The 13,815-nt window shown below is 35.8% G+C and overlaps 1 protein-coding gene across 2 annotated transcripts; it reads left to right on the top strand.

Annotated features, from left to right (window-relative positions):
• The first annotated feature begins 339 nt into the window (after nt 1-339).
• Nucleotides 340-13,221, top strand: LOC140940438 (uncharacterized). 2 transcript variants are annotated; one of them, XM_073389413.1, is made up of 11 exons: nt 340-598; nt 2,556-2,944; nt 5,445-5,575; nt 5,714-5,779; nt 6,085-6,394; nt 6,939-7,091; nt 8,002-8,098; nt 9,251-9,324; nt 10,493-10,607; nt 11,331-11,377; nt 12,859-13,221. In XM_073389413.1, exons 2-11 carry the CDS (start codon nt 2,599-2,601, stop codon nt 12,984-12,986), a joined length of 1,467 nt encoding a protein of 488 aa, XP_073245514.1. In that variant the 5' UTR covers nt 340-598; nt 2,556-2,598; the 3' UTR covers nt 12,987-13,221. The 2 variants fall into 2 exon arrangements, with proteins under 2 accessions (XP_073245514.1, XP_073245513.1); XM_073389412.1 differs by lacking the exon at nt 340-598 and adding an exon at nt 656-869.
• The last annotated feature ends 594 nt before the right edge of the window (nt 13,222-13,815 follow it).

Here is a 13,815-nt window from a genome sequence, read left to right as displayed (position 1 = left end):
GTCTTCTATGCAGTTTCTTTTGCAAACCAAACAAAGCCTTTCCTCTACTGGTATAGAAGCTCCTTTATTTTCATATTTCCCTGTTTGCATACGTAAAGTATGAACTCCCAATCGCAGTTTAGTCATACTGATTCTATGAGCTGGATTTCTAACTATCTTTAGGTATTCTTCCAAGCGATAATAGATAGGTGCTGATGGGTAGTGATGCATAGTTATGTTGAGTGACACATAGTTACACGTTACATGAAGATATTTTAAGCGGATTTGCGCCTGAAACGCCTGACAGATATCGACAGAGACCTCCGTGTTGTGCAGTGAACTTTATTCATCGTTTGTATTAACATGAAAAACCTCGGAACAGTTAGTTATGCAGCCTTCTTGCGGTCAGTTATTCCAAGTGTGCACGAGAGACTGCTTTCATCGATCTTCAAGCGGACCTTCGAAAGCTGGAAGAAGTCTCGCGATGCTCGCGTCGTCACCAATGGAAGCGGGCTGGTCGTTTCCACGAGAGATGGTTGTTCGAAGGAAGAATGTCATCTCTGTTGTTTACTGATGACGGCTGCTATAGCTCATTTATTCAAGGGCTGGCATCCGGGAGGTACTAGCGATGTAAAATGGATATCAATAGAACTAGTGTGTGATGCTTACGTTGTTCAAAAATGCTGTTTATTTTTTCCTAAGAAAATACAACACGTTTCACAGGAGTTGTCTAGTACGAGTGTGGATAGAAATTTTTGAAAGACGTCTTGTCTCATACAGCAGGCTAATTTTATCACTGAAAAATGGATTACGTGTTTCGTTAATTCGTGGTCTTTCAGCAGCCGTGAATCGTCTCTATTCCTTTTAAATTAATTTGTGCATGTTAGATGGTAAGTAAGGTTATAAGCTTACATTATTCGTACTAAAGAGATTTTAGCTGTCAATTAAATGTGTCATCTTAATTTTTACTTTGAGGTTATGAGTAGGTCCACATTAAAAACGTAATCTGTGGCGAAAACCTGTAAGGCTGGCGAATATCTACTTTTCAAAATGATAGTTTTATTGTTTCATAGCAAAATAGCCCTACCCAAGTAGATCCAAGCTCAATACAGGTGATAAAAATTATTTTATTAATGTTTCATTTATTACACAGCACCCAGGGAAGAAATTCTCAATAGATTTTATTTCAAAAGCCATAGTTTAGGACTTTGCCCAAAGCTGAATGTGGAGAATACCAAATAATTTATTCCAAGGGTTTGAACATCTTTAAGTGAGCATAAGCAACGATGAAGATGGCAAAAAGAATGGTAAAAAGCAAATAGGCTTTTATTAGCAAAAAAAATAAACTTTGCATGCGCCTCATGCTTTTTCGTACATTTCTTTACTGTCATTGCACAACCACGACGTGAAACTTCCTAATTTCTTGTACTATTCTGGTGAATGGAACACAAGATAACAATTTTCTAATTCTTTGGAAAATTAGATACAGTCCTTTAGAATTCTTAAACAATGAACCATGACTTTCAATTTAAAGCAAGACATGTTTGGATCGATCTATGATCATCTTCAGTTGCAAGTAATACTATGATTACTATGATTTGAATTAACAATATATGATGGAGCAATAATTATTATTGCACTAACATTACAAGTCGATTGTGACTACAAGTTAAACTTAATTTCCTTAGAATTTAACTCCAAAAAATCTAATAAGCATTTGAAACATTGAACAAGATGGAATACAAGTGATGAATATTATTTCTAAGAGGGGTTTTAGCCACTGTTGTCATCATTGCTTAAGCTGACCCTAATGTTTCAATCAAATTAATTTTCTAATCCTTATAAATGTATGAGCAAAGGTTTCATAACACTTAAGGAAGTAAAAATCAGCAATAAAATCAAGTTGAATTAATTGTTGATTTGTACAATTTTTTTTTCCATGTTCATAGTTTTCTTTATCAATAAATATCGACAAATTTGAGTAGTTTTTTTGGTCACTACCAGTGATGTTAACTGGCTGGTAGGGATTTGAAGTGAGTCATTTTCATTTAAGGGCAGCTGCAGCTTTTTGACAAACATGACAACTGAGTTATTGGAAAACTACTGAATACAATAAAATGTGTTCAGCTACACTAAGATTTTATATTAACTTACTTTCATAGTATATGGCTCATTATAATATTTAGTTACAGGATTCATAAGAAAGGTTATTAGTTGGCATACCCTGCGAGCAGTGGTTTCTCCAATTTCTCATATTGTTAACCTTAAAAAACTGCACCTGAATCTGCATCTGCATCCCAGTGCTTACAGTACTTTTTTATTGTTTTGTTTTGCAATACTGATAAGTCCACAATGCCCCTAGTTATTACATATAAAGGAAAAAGCACATTAATATTTTAATTAATGCTAAGAACAGTATTATCTTTGGCCTTGTGATGTAGTCTCATAAAATCTCTTTATAATTGTATCCACCATGATGAACAGCCATAACCGTAATATTTTTATCCATCAATTTTGTTAGCTGCTCTTGCCCACTCCAGTATTACTAAACCTGTACTATTTCCTTTCATATTCAGGTCATCAAATTAGAAAAACCTGCGTCTTGAAATCCTTGCAGTTATGACTGCTTTTGTTGACTCTAATCGAAGATCAAGAAAGAAGCTCCCGAATATCCCTCCAGAGGAGCTGGCCTTGCATGGCAGAACAGACCCTGAAACAGCCAATAGACATCACGAGCTACCACCCGAGGTACAGGCACAATTTATCAAACATGTTCACAGAAGATCAAGGTCATTGACAGGCCTAGATACCATGGAGTTTGAAAGGCAGCAGCAAGTAGAAGCTGAGAAAGAGAATGTGGAACCAGTTACTCACCGGCAAAATGTGAACTTGTCTGAAAATAAACAGGAGGTTGTAAACGAAGAAGAAATTCCTAACTTTGCAAGATCCTTGCCATCAACTCCAGGTACTGAAAATCAGAAACACACAGTTACTCTTATTGGTACTTCAGTCTGAAACAGTCTTTTGGATAGGTTCCCCTTTCTTAGTGATAATGAGATTGTGAGCAGCTTGGCAAAGGGATTAAATGAAAGTTAGCTGATTCAGACTCAAAAAACATCTCAAAATGGTCAACGGTGTTTACAGGAAACCCTGTAGTCAGCAGACTTGCCCCTTAGTAAGTCCTGAAATTTTTTGAAAGCAAAACTACATCAAGTGGCCAACGTCTGTTAAGCAAGACTAGCAGGGGCATAGCCAGCTTTTTGATTTGTTGTGTTGTAGGCCTAGCTGACAGTCGGTAGGAATTTTAAAATTTCCACATATCCTGAAAAATGCTTGTTTATAATTCTGTTGATTGCGCTCATGACTATAGCATACACTGACCTTACCATCACATTGAGCTCATGAGCTCTTCAGTTCACCCCAACAATGCACAATTTATTACAAGTGGTAGAGTGATCTTGTATACCCAGGCCTACCGGTCTATGGGCTGGCTATGCCCATGACTAAGATGGATCCAGTGGAAGGTTTTTACTTTATGTGTGATCTCATTTTTGATAATGTTTAGTATTTAAGTTATTTTGGCTTGTAAAAATGTAAACTGAAGGTCAAATATCCTTTTTTATCCACTGCAAGGGTGGCACAGTGGTGAAATATGTTATGTGGCCTTAGTTCAGCTCTCACTAGCCTGTTCCAGGCTCCGAGATGGTGGTGGAAAGTCATTCAGTAATAAGAAATGCGAAAAACGCGCTGGGGTTGGGGAGAGACAGGGCGGCGGAGCCTGTACGCATTTTTTTAACAGCCTGTTCCGGTATATCAGCTCCTGATATACCCTCTGATTGGTCAATTGTGACAGTTAACATCATCACCTAGTAGCGTGGTCATCAGTTTGTCATCACCAAGATGGCTAACGCGAATCGCGCCTGTGATCTTCATGAATCCCCGTTCTCTTGTGCTTTAGACAAGTCTCTGCGACTTGGCTCGCGGTAAAGATGTTTTCGGTATTATGCCCACCGGTTTCAGCAAAACTTTAATCTTTCAGCTATTCCCACGCTTGGCTAAAGCTGCTCTAACCCTAGAAAACTCTACGATAATAGTCGTTTCGCCGCTGATATCTATAATGCGAGACCAAGTGGAACAACTGAAGAAGCTTGGATTTTCGGCCGCAGCTATTTGGCATCGGTGAAGAGGGAGAGGAGGATGAGAAGAAAGCGAGAGAAGGAAAGTGCGAAATTGTTTTCGGTAATCCGGAGTCCTGGTTGATTACAAAGTGACAATAACAAAACAGTCCAAAGACTGTTATTTGTTAAGCTTATTCCGCTGTTACCAAGGGAGAAACTACGCACTCCAGTCAAAAGACTCACACTATTTTAAGAGAAACACTATTAAGCTAGAGCTTACTGAGTCACAATGCAATTCTACTTTAGTTGATGTAGCTTAAGTTTAAGCTGCACTTCATTCTTATAATTCTGGATCTGTAATCACTATCCGTGATAATTTAACATTCTGCAAAGAAAACTAACGAGCTGGGCCCAGCGTGATACAACATTGCAGAAAAATATTACATTAATTCACGGACTAAAGAAAATCACTTAGTTAGTCAGATCCAGAAGGCACTTTGGAGAAAATTAAAACCCTTATTCAGCCGCAATAAAAAGCTTTACGCTTCAAAAGAGGTCAAAGAAAATGCTCTCTCATCAGAGGGCAATTCCTGTCGACCAGAAACAACTGCCACAGTAAATCGATATGTGTGCCATGACCTCTCAGTGTGAAACAAGTGGCTAAAGTCAAATTTGCTCAGTGACAATGTAGAACCTTCCAGAGCATGACCTACCCAACAGAGGAAAAAACTTACCGCCCCCTTTTATTGCTATAAACTAGAGCCAAAAAAAACGGATGCTCTCACAGGATAACGAATTCGAAGACATAAATTTCCACACGTCGCACAAGGAGTTTGCATTGCGTGCAATTCTCACGCGAGAAACTTGAGAATGATTGTAGCTAACTGAAGTGTTAACAGTTTTGACATCCGAATCCAGACGTGACAAAAATGGGCGGAAGAGGGTCGGTAAAGAAATGCTAACAGGCTCTCTCTCCCATTTTTCCCGCTGCCACCGCCCCCTTTCCCAAGTCGTACGCGTCTTATTTTCGCTTTGCTCGTTTTAATACGTTCCCACTATACTATCTGAGAGCCTGGCACAGGCTAAGCTCTCACAGGCAACCTTATACATTTATGTGGGTTGAGCTTGTTGTTGGTTTTTTGCCTTGCTCCAAGACATTTTTCTCTAAGTAGTGATCCATGCAGTCTTCTCAAGAACTAGCCTTTGTGGACTTGCTAACACTAAATCTTTTATTAGTTAATTAAGTGTTTATTTATAAATAATATTATATGGTTCTTAGTAACAGGACCTGGTTAAGAATGGAAACCCAATCTTATTCATTCATTACCTTCTTCTCACCTGTTCTAGTTACCAGTCGTAAATTAAGTGAAAATTTGTTGAAAACCACAGAAGAAAAAGAGGAACTTATGAAGGAGCTTCGCTGGCATTATAAACAGTTTGTGAGGACCTCTAAAAAGAAAAAGGAAAAACAAGCTGATGTAAGTAAGGAAGTGACAAACCAGGTAACATTCAAACCCCAAAACTGAAACTATAAAAGGTACATAATAATGTGGTAATAAGAAGACATGGTCAATTATGTGCAAAAGTTCATATATTTGGGTTTGTTTAAATTGAAGGCAAGTGTTGCTGCTGAAGACAATAAAAGTGTGCTGAGTTTAGAAGGAATAACTCTTAACATTGAGGTACAGTGTAAGCCATATCAGTTCCTAAATATAGAACAAAAGAAAGAATAACATATATGTTATTCTTTCATATTATGACCTAATGGATTCTCTGGAAAAAATAAATCAAACTGTGTAATTATTCCTTTGAAATCACATTATAAATGGTGTATGTTCAAGCCAAGTTCAAAATTGATTTCTTAAACCTTGAAAAATTATATTGTAAGTACAGTTAGGCTTTCCTGAAAAGAGTTGACAGTGATTTCACTAATTCTTTTTGAACAACCACAAAGGTTATTCAAGGACTTTTTCCGTTCTTTTTATAGTCTAGCCCTCCAAATAGTGCTTCTCTAATCAGGACAAACCGGTGTGACCAGCCAAAATGTGGCAAGCCTGTAGAAATCCTTGAGCGTGTAGCTGTTGAAAACCATGTCTTCCACAAGAGCTGTTTTGTTTGTGCCATATGTAGCTCTTGGTTGAACCACTTCAACTACTGCTTTGTCCCTGACCATGACAAGTTCTACTGCACACAGCACTACCAGGATATTGAGAACGCTAGCTTTGGTTTAGGAGAGGATATTCGTCATGCCATGGGAATTGGACCTGGTGTGCGGCAGCAGTTTAAGTTTACACCAGGTTTGTTAATAAAGTTGTTTAACCCTTTCTTTAAGCCCCAATAGTGATCAGCATCAAATTTCTCCTAACAGTATCACTGCCAAATCAAATATACAGGTAAAGAGAACGAATGAAATGATCTGCACTGATGAAAATTGTCCAAATGTTTGAACAAATTCTCTCAAGCAGTACAATAAGGAATATATGGAGAACAGTGAGGAGAATACTCTTTATGTTTATATTGGGGCTCTTAGGGTTGAAGCAGGTTCTAGTATTAAAACAAGTGACCTTTCTCTATTCTCAGTTCTCAGTTGGCAGAGTCCTTGCAGACAAAAACTGTCAGTCTATCACTGTTATTAGAATCTCTATTAAGCAGCCAGCATTCATTGAGTGGCCATGCACTTGCCCACTAAATAGGTTTTCAGAGTCTTTTATCCTTTTTTAGTCTGATTACATGCCCTCCTGAAAATTCTAAATAATTTACCTCAAATATTTTCTACCCTGTCTGAAGGCCTGATCTAAACTTCGCCATGACTGTTAATTTTTGATATATTATTGTCACTAGATGCAGTTGATGGAACCAAAGATTCCAAAGCATTGAATAAGACACAAAACTCTATCAGGATTATGAAGGAGAAAATTTCACTGCTTAGTAAACGAGGAAAGAAACTAGTGAAAAAAGAGAAAAAGCTCAGGTCTAATCTTGACAAGTTTAAAGGTAAAATTTTTTTATTTTGGGGATCACTACTTAACAGTATTTTGAATAATTTATTACTTTCTTACAGAAATTTGTTTTTACATATATATTTTACAATTTTTATTTCAAAAATGGAGGAAAGAAATTTATTGTGATTTTTACATACCATAATTCAACCCTTGCCAGGGGGTATAATTAACCCTTTAATTCCCAGTAGTGACCAAGATCAATTTTCTTCTAACAATATCCAAACACTGTCAAGAGATAAGTTAGGAGAATTAATAAAATGATCACCCAAGAGGAAATACCTTGATCTCTTATCAGATTCTCTCAACCACTTCTTTAAGGAAATGTATGGAGATCAGTTTGGAGAATTTGTATGTGGATACTGGGGCTTAAAGGGTTAATACAGTTGAACCTCTCCACAATGGCCACCTTAGGGACAGAAGAAAGTGGCCGTTGTGGAGAGGTTGTTGTTATGGGGAGGTAGGGGTGTAATATGAAAAATTGTTTTTAGGAAGTACAACATCTTTGTTATGCCAAGTTCATGCTTATTGTATCCTATAAATGGTAATGTAATCATAATTATATAATATATAATTTTGTAATTTTTTAAATAAGTTTTTTATAATTTTATCTGAGGAGTGCTGTACATGCCGTGTGGTACAAAACTAAGTACTAATAAAAATGCCAAGTTGGATCTCACGTTGACACCAGACAAACTTGATTATACTATGCTCTAGTCCTTCTATTGAGCACTCTGCTGATAGGCGTGCATACGCACCAACTGGTAATATATACGTTGAATAATTTTTTTGAATCAAAATGTCTGAACGTGAGAAAATAAGCAAGGTTTGCAACATTCGCTATAAGTATCATATCACTGTCCGCCATTAGTGGAGGTTCGACTGTAGTTATTTCTTTTCCCAAGGCTCTGATGCAGAAAAGCAGGCGTTATGGTTGGAATGGTTTTCTGCTGCGCAGGATAAAAATGCCACAGTAAGGAGAGAAACAGAACTTTCATTTAAGTGAGTAGTAACTTAAGTGGTTGTTTTACTTTCCATTTTACAACGAGAAAAAGGAAGAGAAGGAAAATACATTCCATGCATATTTTAGGGCCATTTATATGAGGCAAAATAAGACGCCTCTTACATAAGGCTCGTCTTAAATAAGACACGAACTGTAGCATTTATACGAGCATGTTTTATCTAAGATGAGAACAGTTTGTATAAATGCTTCGCGTCTTATTTCTGTTCTTGACTCATTTTCATGTAAATGTTGCCCATGGCAACGGCAATCCAACATGGCGCGCCAAAAATTAAGGCATGTGTACTATGCGTGTGCTTCTTATGTAAGACGCGAAGGTCATTTATATGAAGTTTTTCTCATCTTAACTAAGACGCATCTTATCTAAGAACAGGTGTTAAGGGCTGTTCTAAAATAAGACGTGTCTTAGCTAAGTCGCGTCTTATTGTAGACGAAATGAGCCGTTTATACGGAAAGTTCATGTCTTATTTAAGACACATCTGATATAAGATGCGTCTTATTTTCCTCACATAAATGGCCCTATTGTGCTGAAGTTCCAGGGAAGAGAGGAGTCAGTTAAGGCAAATGTTTTTGCAGGAAATTTGAAGCTAAACTGGTATTTTCATAGGGGTGGCAGAGAGGGGTGGGTGAAGGGTAAACCAAAAAGTCTTCCAGGGAATGGATATTTTCTGAAACAAAATGTTAAAATTAAGATTATATCATTTAAAACATAAGCAGCTCTCAAAAAGCCTGTTTATGCTGTTTACTGTTAGTAGGCACCACAGTTTCTTAGTGTTGTAGATGTTTTACATAAAACAAAAGAACCCTAACAAAACTATCAACGCAACAGCAAAAAGGTGAGAAATTTAGGTGGCAGTTTTAAATAATATTGTCCCTACCTCCTAACACTTATTATTAATATTGTTAGTAGTTATAGTTGCACAAGAAGGTGGCAAATATAATTTTTGTGACCTTCAACAACATGGTTATTTACCATGTACATAGTGTGTATGTTTTTAGGTCAATAGTTTTTGTTTTAGTTGATATGATCCACTACCCTTTGACCAAACATAGGAGGAAAAACTTAGACAAGGTTAAAATAATATTAGACCCATCTTAAGGAATCAATCTCTAACAGATTTTCTCTTTGCCAGGGTAAGGGAATTAGAACTTGCAGAGAAGTATTCTGAGCTGGAGAAAAAACTGAGAGAATTGACAGAGAAGGATGGTAAGTTAGGCTAGTACTTTTTCACTAAACAAAATTAACTGTAAGTTTGGTCATGGCCACCCTTTAAGCATTACCACAAATAAAAGAGCTAGTAGTTAAAAAATTATTTTGAGGGTAATTCTACTGCTGTTGGTGGCAATTACATTGGGGTTAAAATCTCACTTGAAGGGCTGTTATTTCAATAAGGTATAGCTCTGCTTTGTTTTGTAAAGTTTTTATATATATGTTACAGTTCAAAATAAAATTCAGGTTAAAATTTTTTAACCTAGGTTAATTCTCATTTTCCTTTGTTTCCTAGCCCTAATTATTCATGAATAAGGGCTAGGATCGAGACAAAAGAAAATAAAGAATCAACCTAGGTTAAAAAATTTTACCCTGAATATAATTTTGACCTGTAACATTTTTGCCACGTGAACATCTCCCATAATGCACCTTATTTGTTCCCCAAAATTTTGCATAACCTTCGTTTTTCATTTTTCCTGGGTATTACAGCCGTCCTAAGAGAAATTGAAAACAATGCTTCTGCAAAATTTTAGGGGGCAAATAAGGTGCCTTATTGGAGAAAGTGCAAGTTGCGTATTTTGCTTAACCCATTTGCTCCTGGAAATTTTGCTGAAAAGTGCCTGCCGAGTCAGGGTGAGGCTAGTTGCACCATTTTTTGATAGCTTTCTGTTGAGCAAAAGCTTTTGGGAAAACTTTCGGAAAAGTAGGATTAAGTGGAGTGAAGTTAAGTGCAGTGAGGTGGGTAGTGAATCAGGATTTTTATTGAAATGTTTGGGTCAAATAAGTTTTCGCATTTTTGTCTGGTCTGTTTTACTGAATCATGCTCATTCAGGTATGGTTTGAAAGATCTCTTCCCTTGGAACAAGTTACACAAAGATGACAAAGTTGTCTATGACTGTCAAAACTGATGATGTTACAAGTGGTACAATGGATGTGTACCCACACACAGGCGGTTAGGGTTTATGGGTTAATGAGGAGATTGGTTGGTGGTAGAATTGCATAGGAAATTCAGCTAAAATTGATTTCTTGACCTGTCTTCAGCTAAATGTGACCCCTCTCTTCCCTGTAACTATTAACTAAACTAATATGAAGCTCTACAGTACTATATTAAGTACCTTGTCAGAATTTGATAGAGAGTTTATAGTGTTCCATTTTGTTTTAACAGAAAACACTAAGACAGAGTATGACAAGTCTAAAGAGAAAGAGTTATTACAAGAAATGCTTGAGGTGGTTGAAAAAAGAGAGCAACTCATATCTGATGTGGAGGATACCAAGAAAAGGTTAAAAATACTGGTAGATTCATTGTATAAGACCATGATCAAGGTGTTAAAAACAATTTTTTTTAGAAATGTCGTTTGTACTTTTAGATGGTGCAGTTTATGTTAAAGCCTACAAGAGCAGATGTTTTTATCTGAAGCACAGCAGACAAATTATTATATATAATTTACTAAAAATACATGTCTCGCAAATCCTCACAAATCTCCAAGTTGTGACCAGCTGCTTTTGTTTTTGAATCTCGTTTTTCAGCAGGAAAGGTTTAACCAATTTCTATGGTTTTGGGCATCCTTAATAAAGAATGGTGGAACTTTAAGAAAATGTTATTTATTTTCTTGTAGGAATAAAAAATTTTGAGATGTTGGCATTTTTACATACGGCAAGTTGCATGGTCATGATTGACTTCAAACTTGCAGGTTTAAAACTACTAGAGAGTCCTAAGGCTTTCTTTGCTGAAGTTAGGGGAAAATCTGTTGTAGGATTTCAAAGTTATTTACTTTTTTTGGAAAAATGCGGTTTTAAATATATGCTGATATCTCAAACATTTTTATTCCTACAGGAAATAAATGCCATTCTTAAAGTTCCAGCATTCTTTATTAAGGATGCAAAAATCATAGAAATCGGTTAAATCCTTCCTGCTGAAAAACGAAATTAAAAAACATAACCAACATGCATTATAATTATAAATAGGCTTGGGCCACCTTAAAGTACTTGTTTGATTTTGTCAGGTATGTGGAGGAAGACAAATTGTTGGAAAAAGAAAGGAGAGAAGCAGGTTAGAGTTTCTAAAATTCAGAAACTATGTAACTTTGTTGTATGACTTTATTGTTGATAGTTGGTTCCTTTGTATTTGATTTACCAGTGACAGTAAAAAAAAACCCTCAATTTTGTAATGTGTAAATAAATGCAAAGGAAATCTTTGCTATATAAAGGTACAACTTTTGTGTTGCAAAATGAAAGTGTGAAAAAAATTCATTCTTGGCAGGGTTCTAGCTTTGACCTCTGTGCCACTGGTGCAGTGCTATAGAAACTGAGCCAGCAAGCTAACTTGGAGTTGGTCGTTCAGTTGGTTTGTAATATACCCAGGAAAGATGGAGATGAGTTTTTTTTTTTAATTTTTCAGGCTTTCTTTTCACAACCGCAAAAGTTACATCTTTAAGCGTGATGTTACTCATTGCATTTATTTTTTGATTCACAATCCTTAGTTCCAGTACATATATAATTCATGTATTCATCACTTCAATTATTTTAATGTTTGTTCACAATGAACCTACTTTTCACAGTTTAGTGAAGGATTTACAAGCTACGGTACATAAGATGTGGCAAAACTAAGAGTATTAATTTTTAAACAGTGTGGTTGATTTTTTAATACAATATATTATTATTTATTATTGAACGGAAAAATCCCCAAACATTTTGATGTGTTTAATTCTACAATGAGCCCACAGCATAGTTGTAAAAATTGAAATGTTTACATGCCCAAAGTCAGTAGGCCGAGAACAGAATGGGGCATGAGCAAAACATATTGTAAAGCACTTAACAATTGGGCCTTACTGCCAAGCGAACTCAAGAGACTGACGTCAAAAACGATTTTTAAATGCAAACTGAAACAGTTTTTATTGAACCATTTTGAACTGTAGTTAAGTATTTTTATCTTAGTTTTAAATGATTTTCAAAGATTTTCAAACACTATAATTAAAGAGTTTTTATAAAATAATTAACCTTAGTATTTTTAACTTAAACCTCAGTTGTATTATTCTTCTTTAGCTTTAGTTTAGTTATACTTTAATGTGTTTTGACCTTTAGTCGAGAGGATCCTCCTGAAAACCACTGTTAGGTGATTGGAGGCCTCCTCTTAAAATATTTTTTTATTTCATTGTTATTATATAATGAAACACTGCTTGAAAAGATATCTTCACAGGTGAGATCACCTTTTTGCTGTTGTTACATAATAAATCAGGCCTTTTGCAGCAAAACATACTTAAGTGAAATGGTTTCTTGGTATTTCATTGGTGTTGATATATTAAATAGAGCAGGACGGCTCAGAGATATGAAATTTCCTTTCTCGTGGCCAAGTAAATTATATATCCTTTATTAAATTATGATTATTTTAAAGATAATTTTGATATATAAATTTCACTAATATAGTTAAGATTATTTTTTTCAATTTTGGTCTAAGAAATGATAAAAAGAAACAAAACAAGACTATTGCTACAGACATGAAATAATAATCCTGTCTCTTTTTTGTTTATTCAGGATTCAATGATCCGGACCTAATAAGAGAGGTGACGTCTGCAAGTAGAGATGCCCAGAAAGTGTCAGAAGCTGTCAGACAAGCACCAAGTACTGTAGCACAATCAGATTTGTGCTGCATCTTGCTTTGATGCCACTCACTAAAACATTTATTGTTCAAAAATATTAGCAGTTGTTTATTTTGTAGCAAAACCTGCAAATGTAGATGTGTTTCCAGCTGTACTGTGTCTGTGTTTGACAGTAACTTTGGTGAAAAGAAGCCCCAGCTGGAATTACGTCTGGATGCAGGTTAGTTCACATTCATATAATCATCAATATTATTGTTATGTTCTGTTGGAACAAATAAAATCATCAGTCTTATGTTGACTTGTATGTTTTGGATTTTTCAAATAATTTGGCAAAATTTAGAAAGCATTTAGAGGTGACTATTTGTGAGACTGTGTAGTCTCTTATGTTTCTCAGAAATAGTGTTGCATACAAAAAAGCACAGAAAATCGTATCCCATCAAAGGACGAAAGAGATCCTAAATATAGAGTACTAAAGTGTGACGTCATAAAAATGAAATTTCTGAATTTATGGGATTTGTCAGGATATTCTGAAAGAACAATGTCCAAGAGGCCTACTTGCCAAAAATGAGCATTTGGGGGCAAATTGTCTCTGAGATCGTAGCCCAGTTATGCTTACAAAACTCCATACAAACCCTTCTAAATTTTTTTTGGGTCGACCCAAAAAAAAATTAGAAGGGTTTGTATGGAGTTTTCTGAGTATAACTGGGCTACGATCTCAGAGACAATTTGCCCCCAAATGCTCATTTTTGGCAAGTAGGCCTGTTGGACATTTTGTTCTTTCAGAATATCCTGACAAATCCCATAATTTCAGAAATTTCATTTTTATGACATCATCACTTTAGTACTCTATTTAAAGGGACTTTGTCATGCTATTATTTTGCTACCTCTTGCT

The sequence above is a fragment of the Porites lutea genome, chromosome 6 (assembly GCF_958299795.1).
Source record: "Porites lutea chromosome 6, jaPorLute2.1, whole genome shotgun sequence".
Taxonomy (NCBI): Eukaryota; Metazoa; Cnidaria; class Anthozoa; order Scleractinia; family Poritidae; genus Porites; species Porites lutea.
This window is presented reverse-complemented; position numbering and strand designations above follow the sequence as displayed.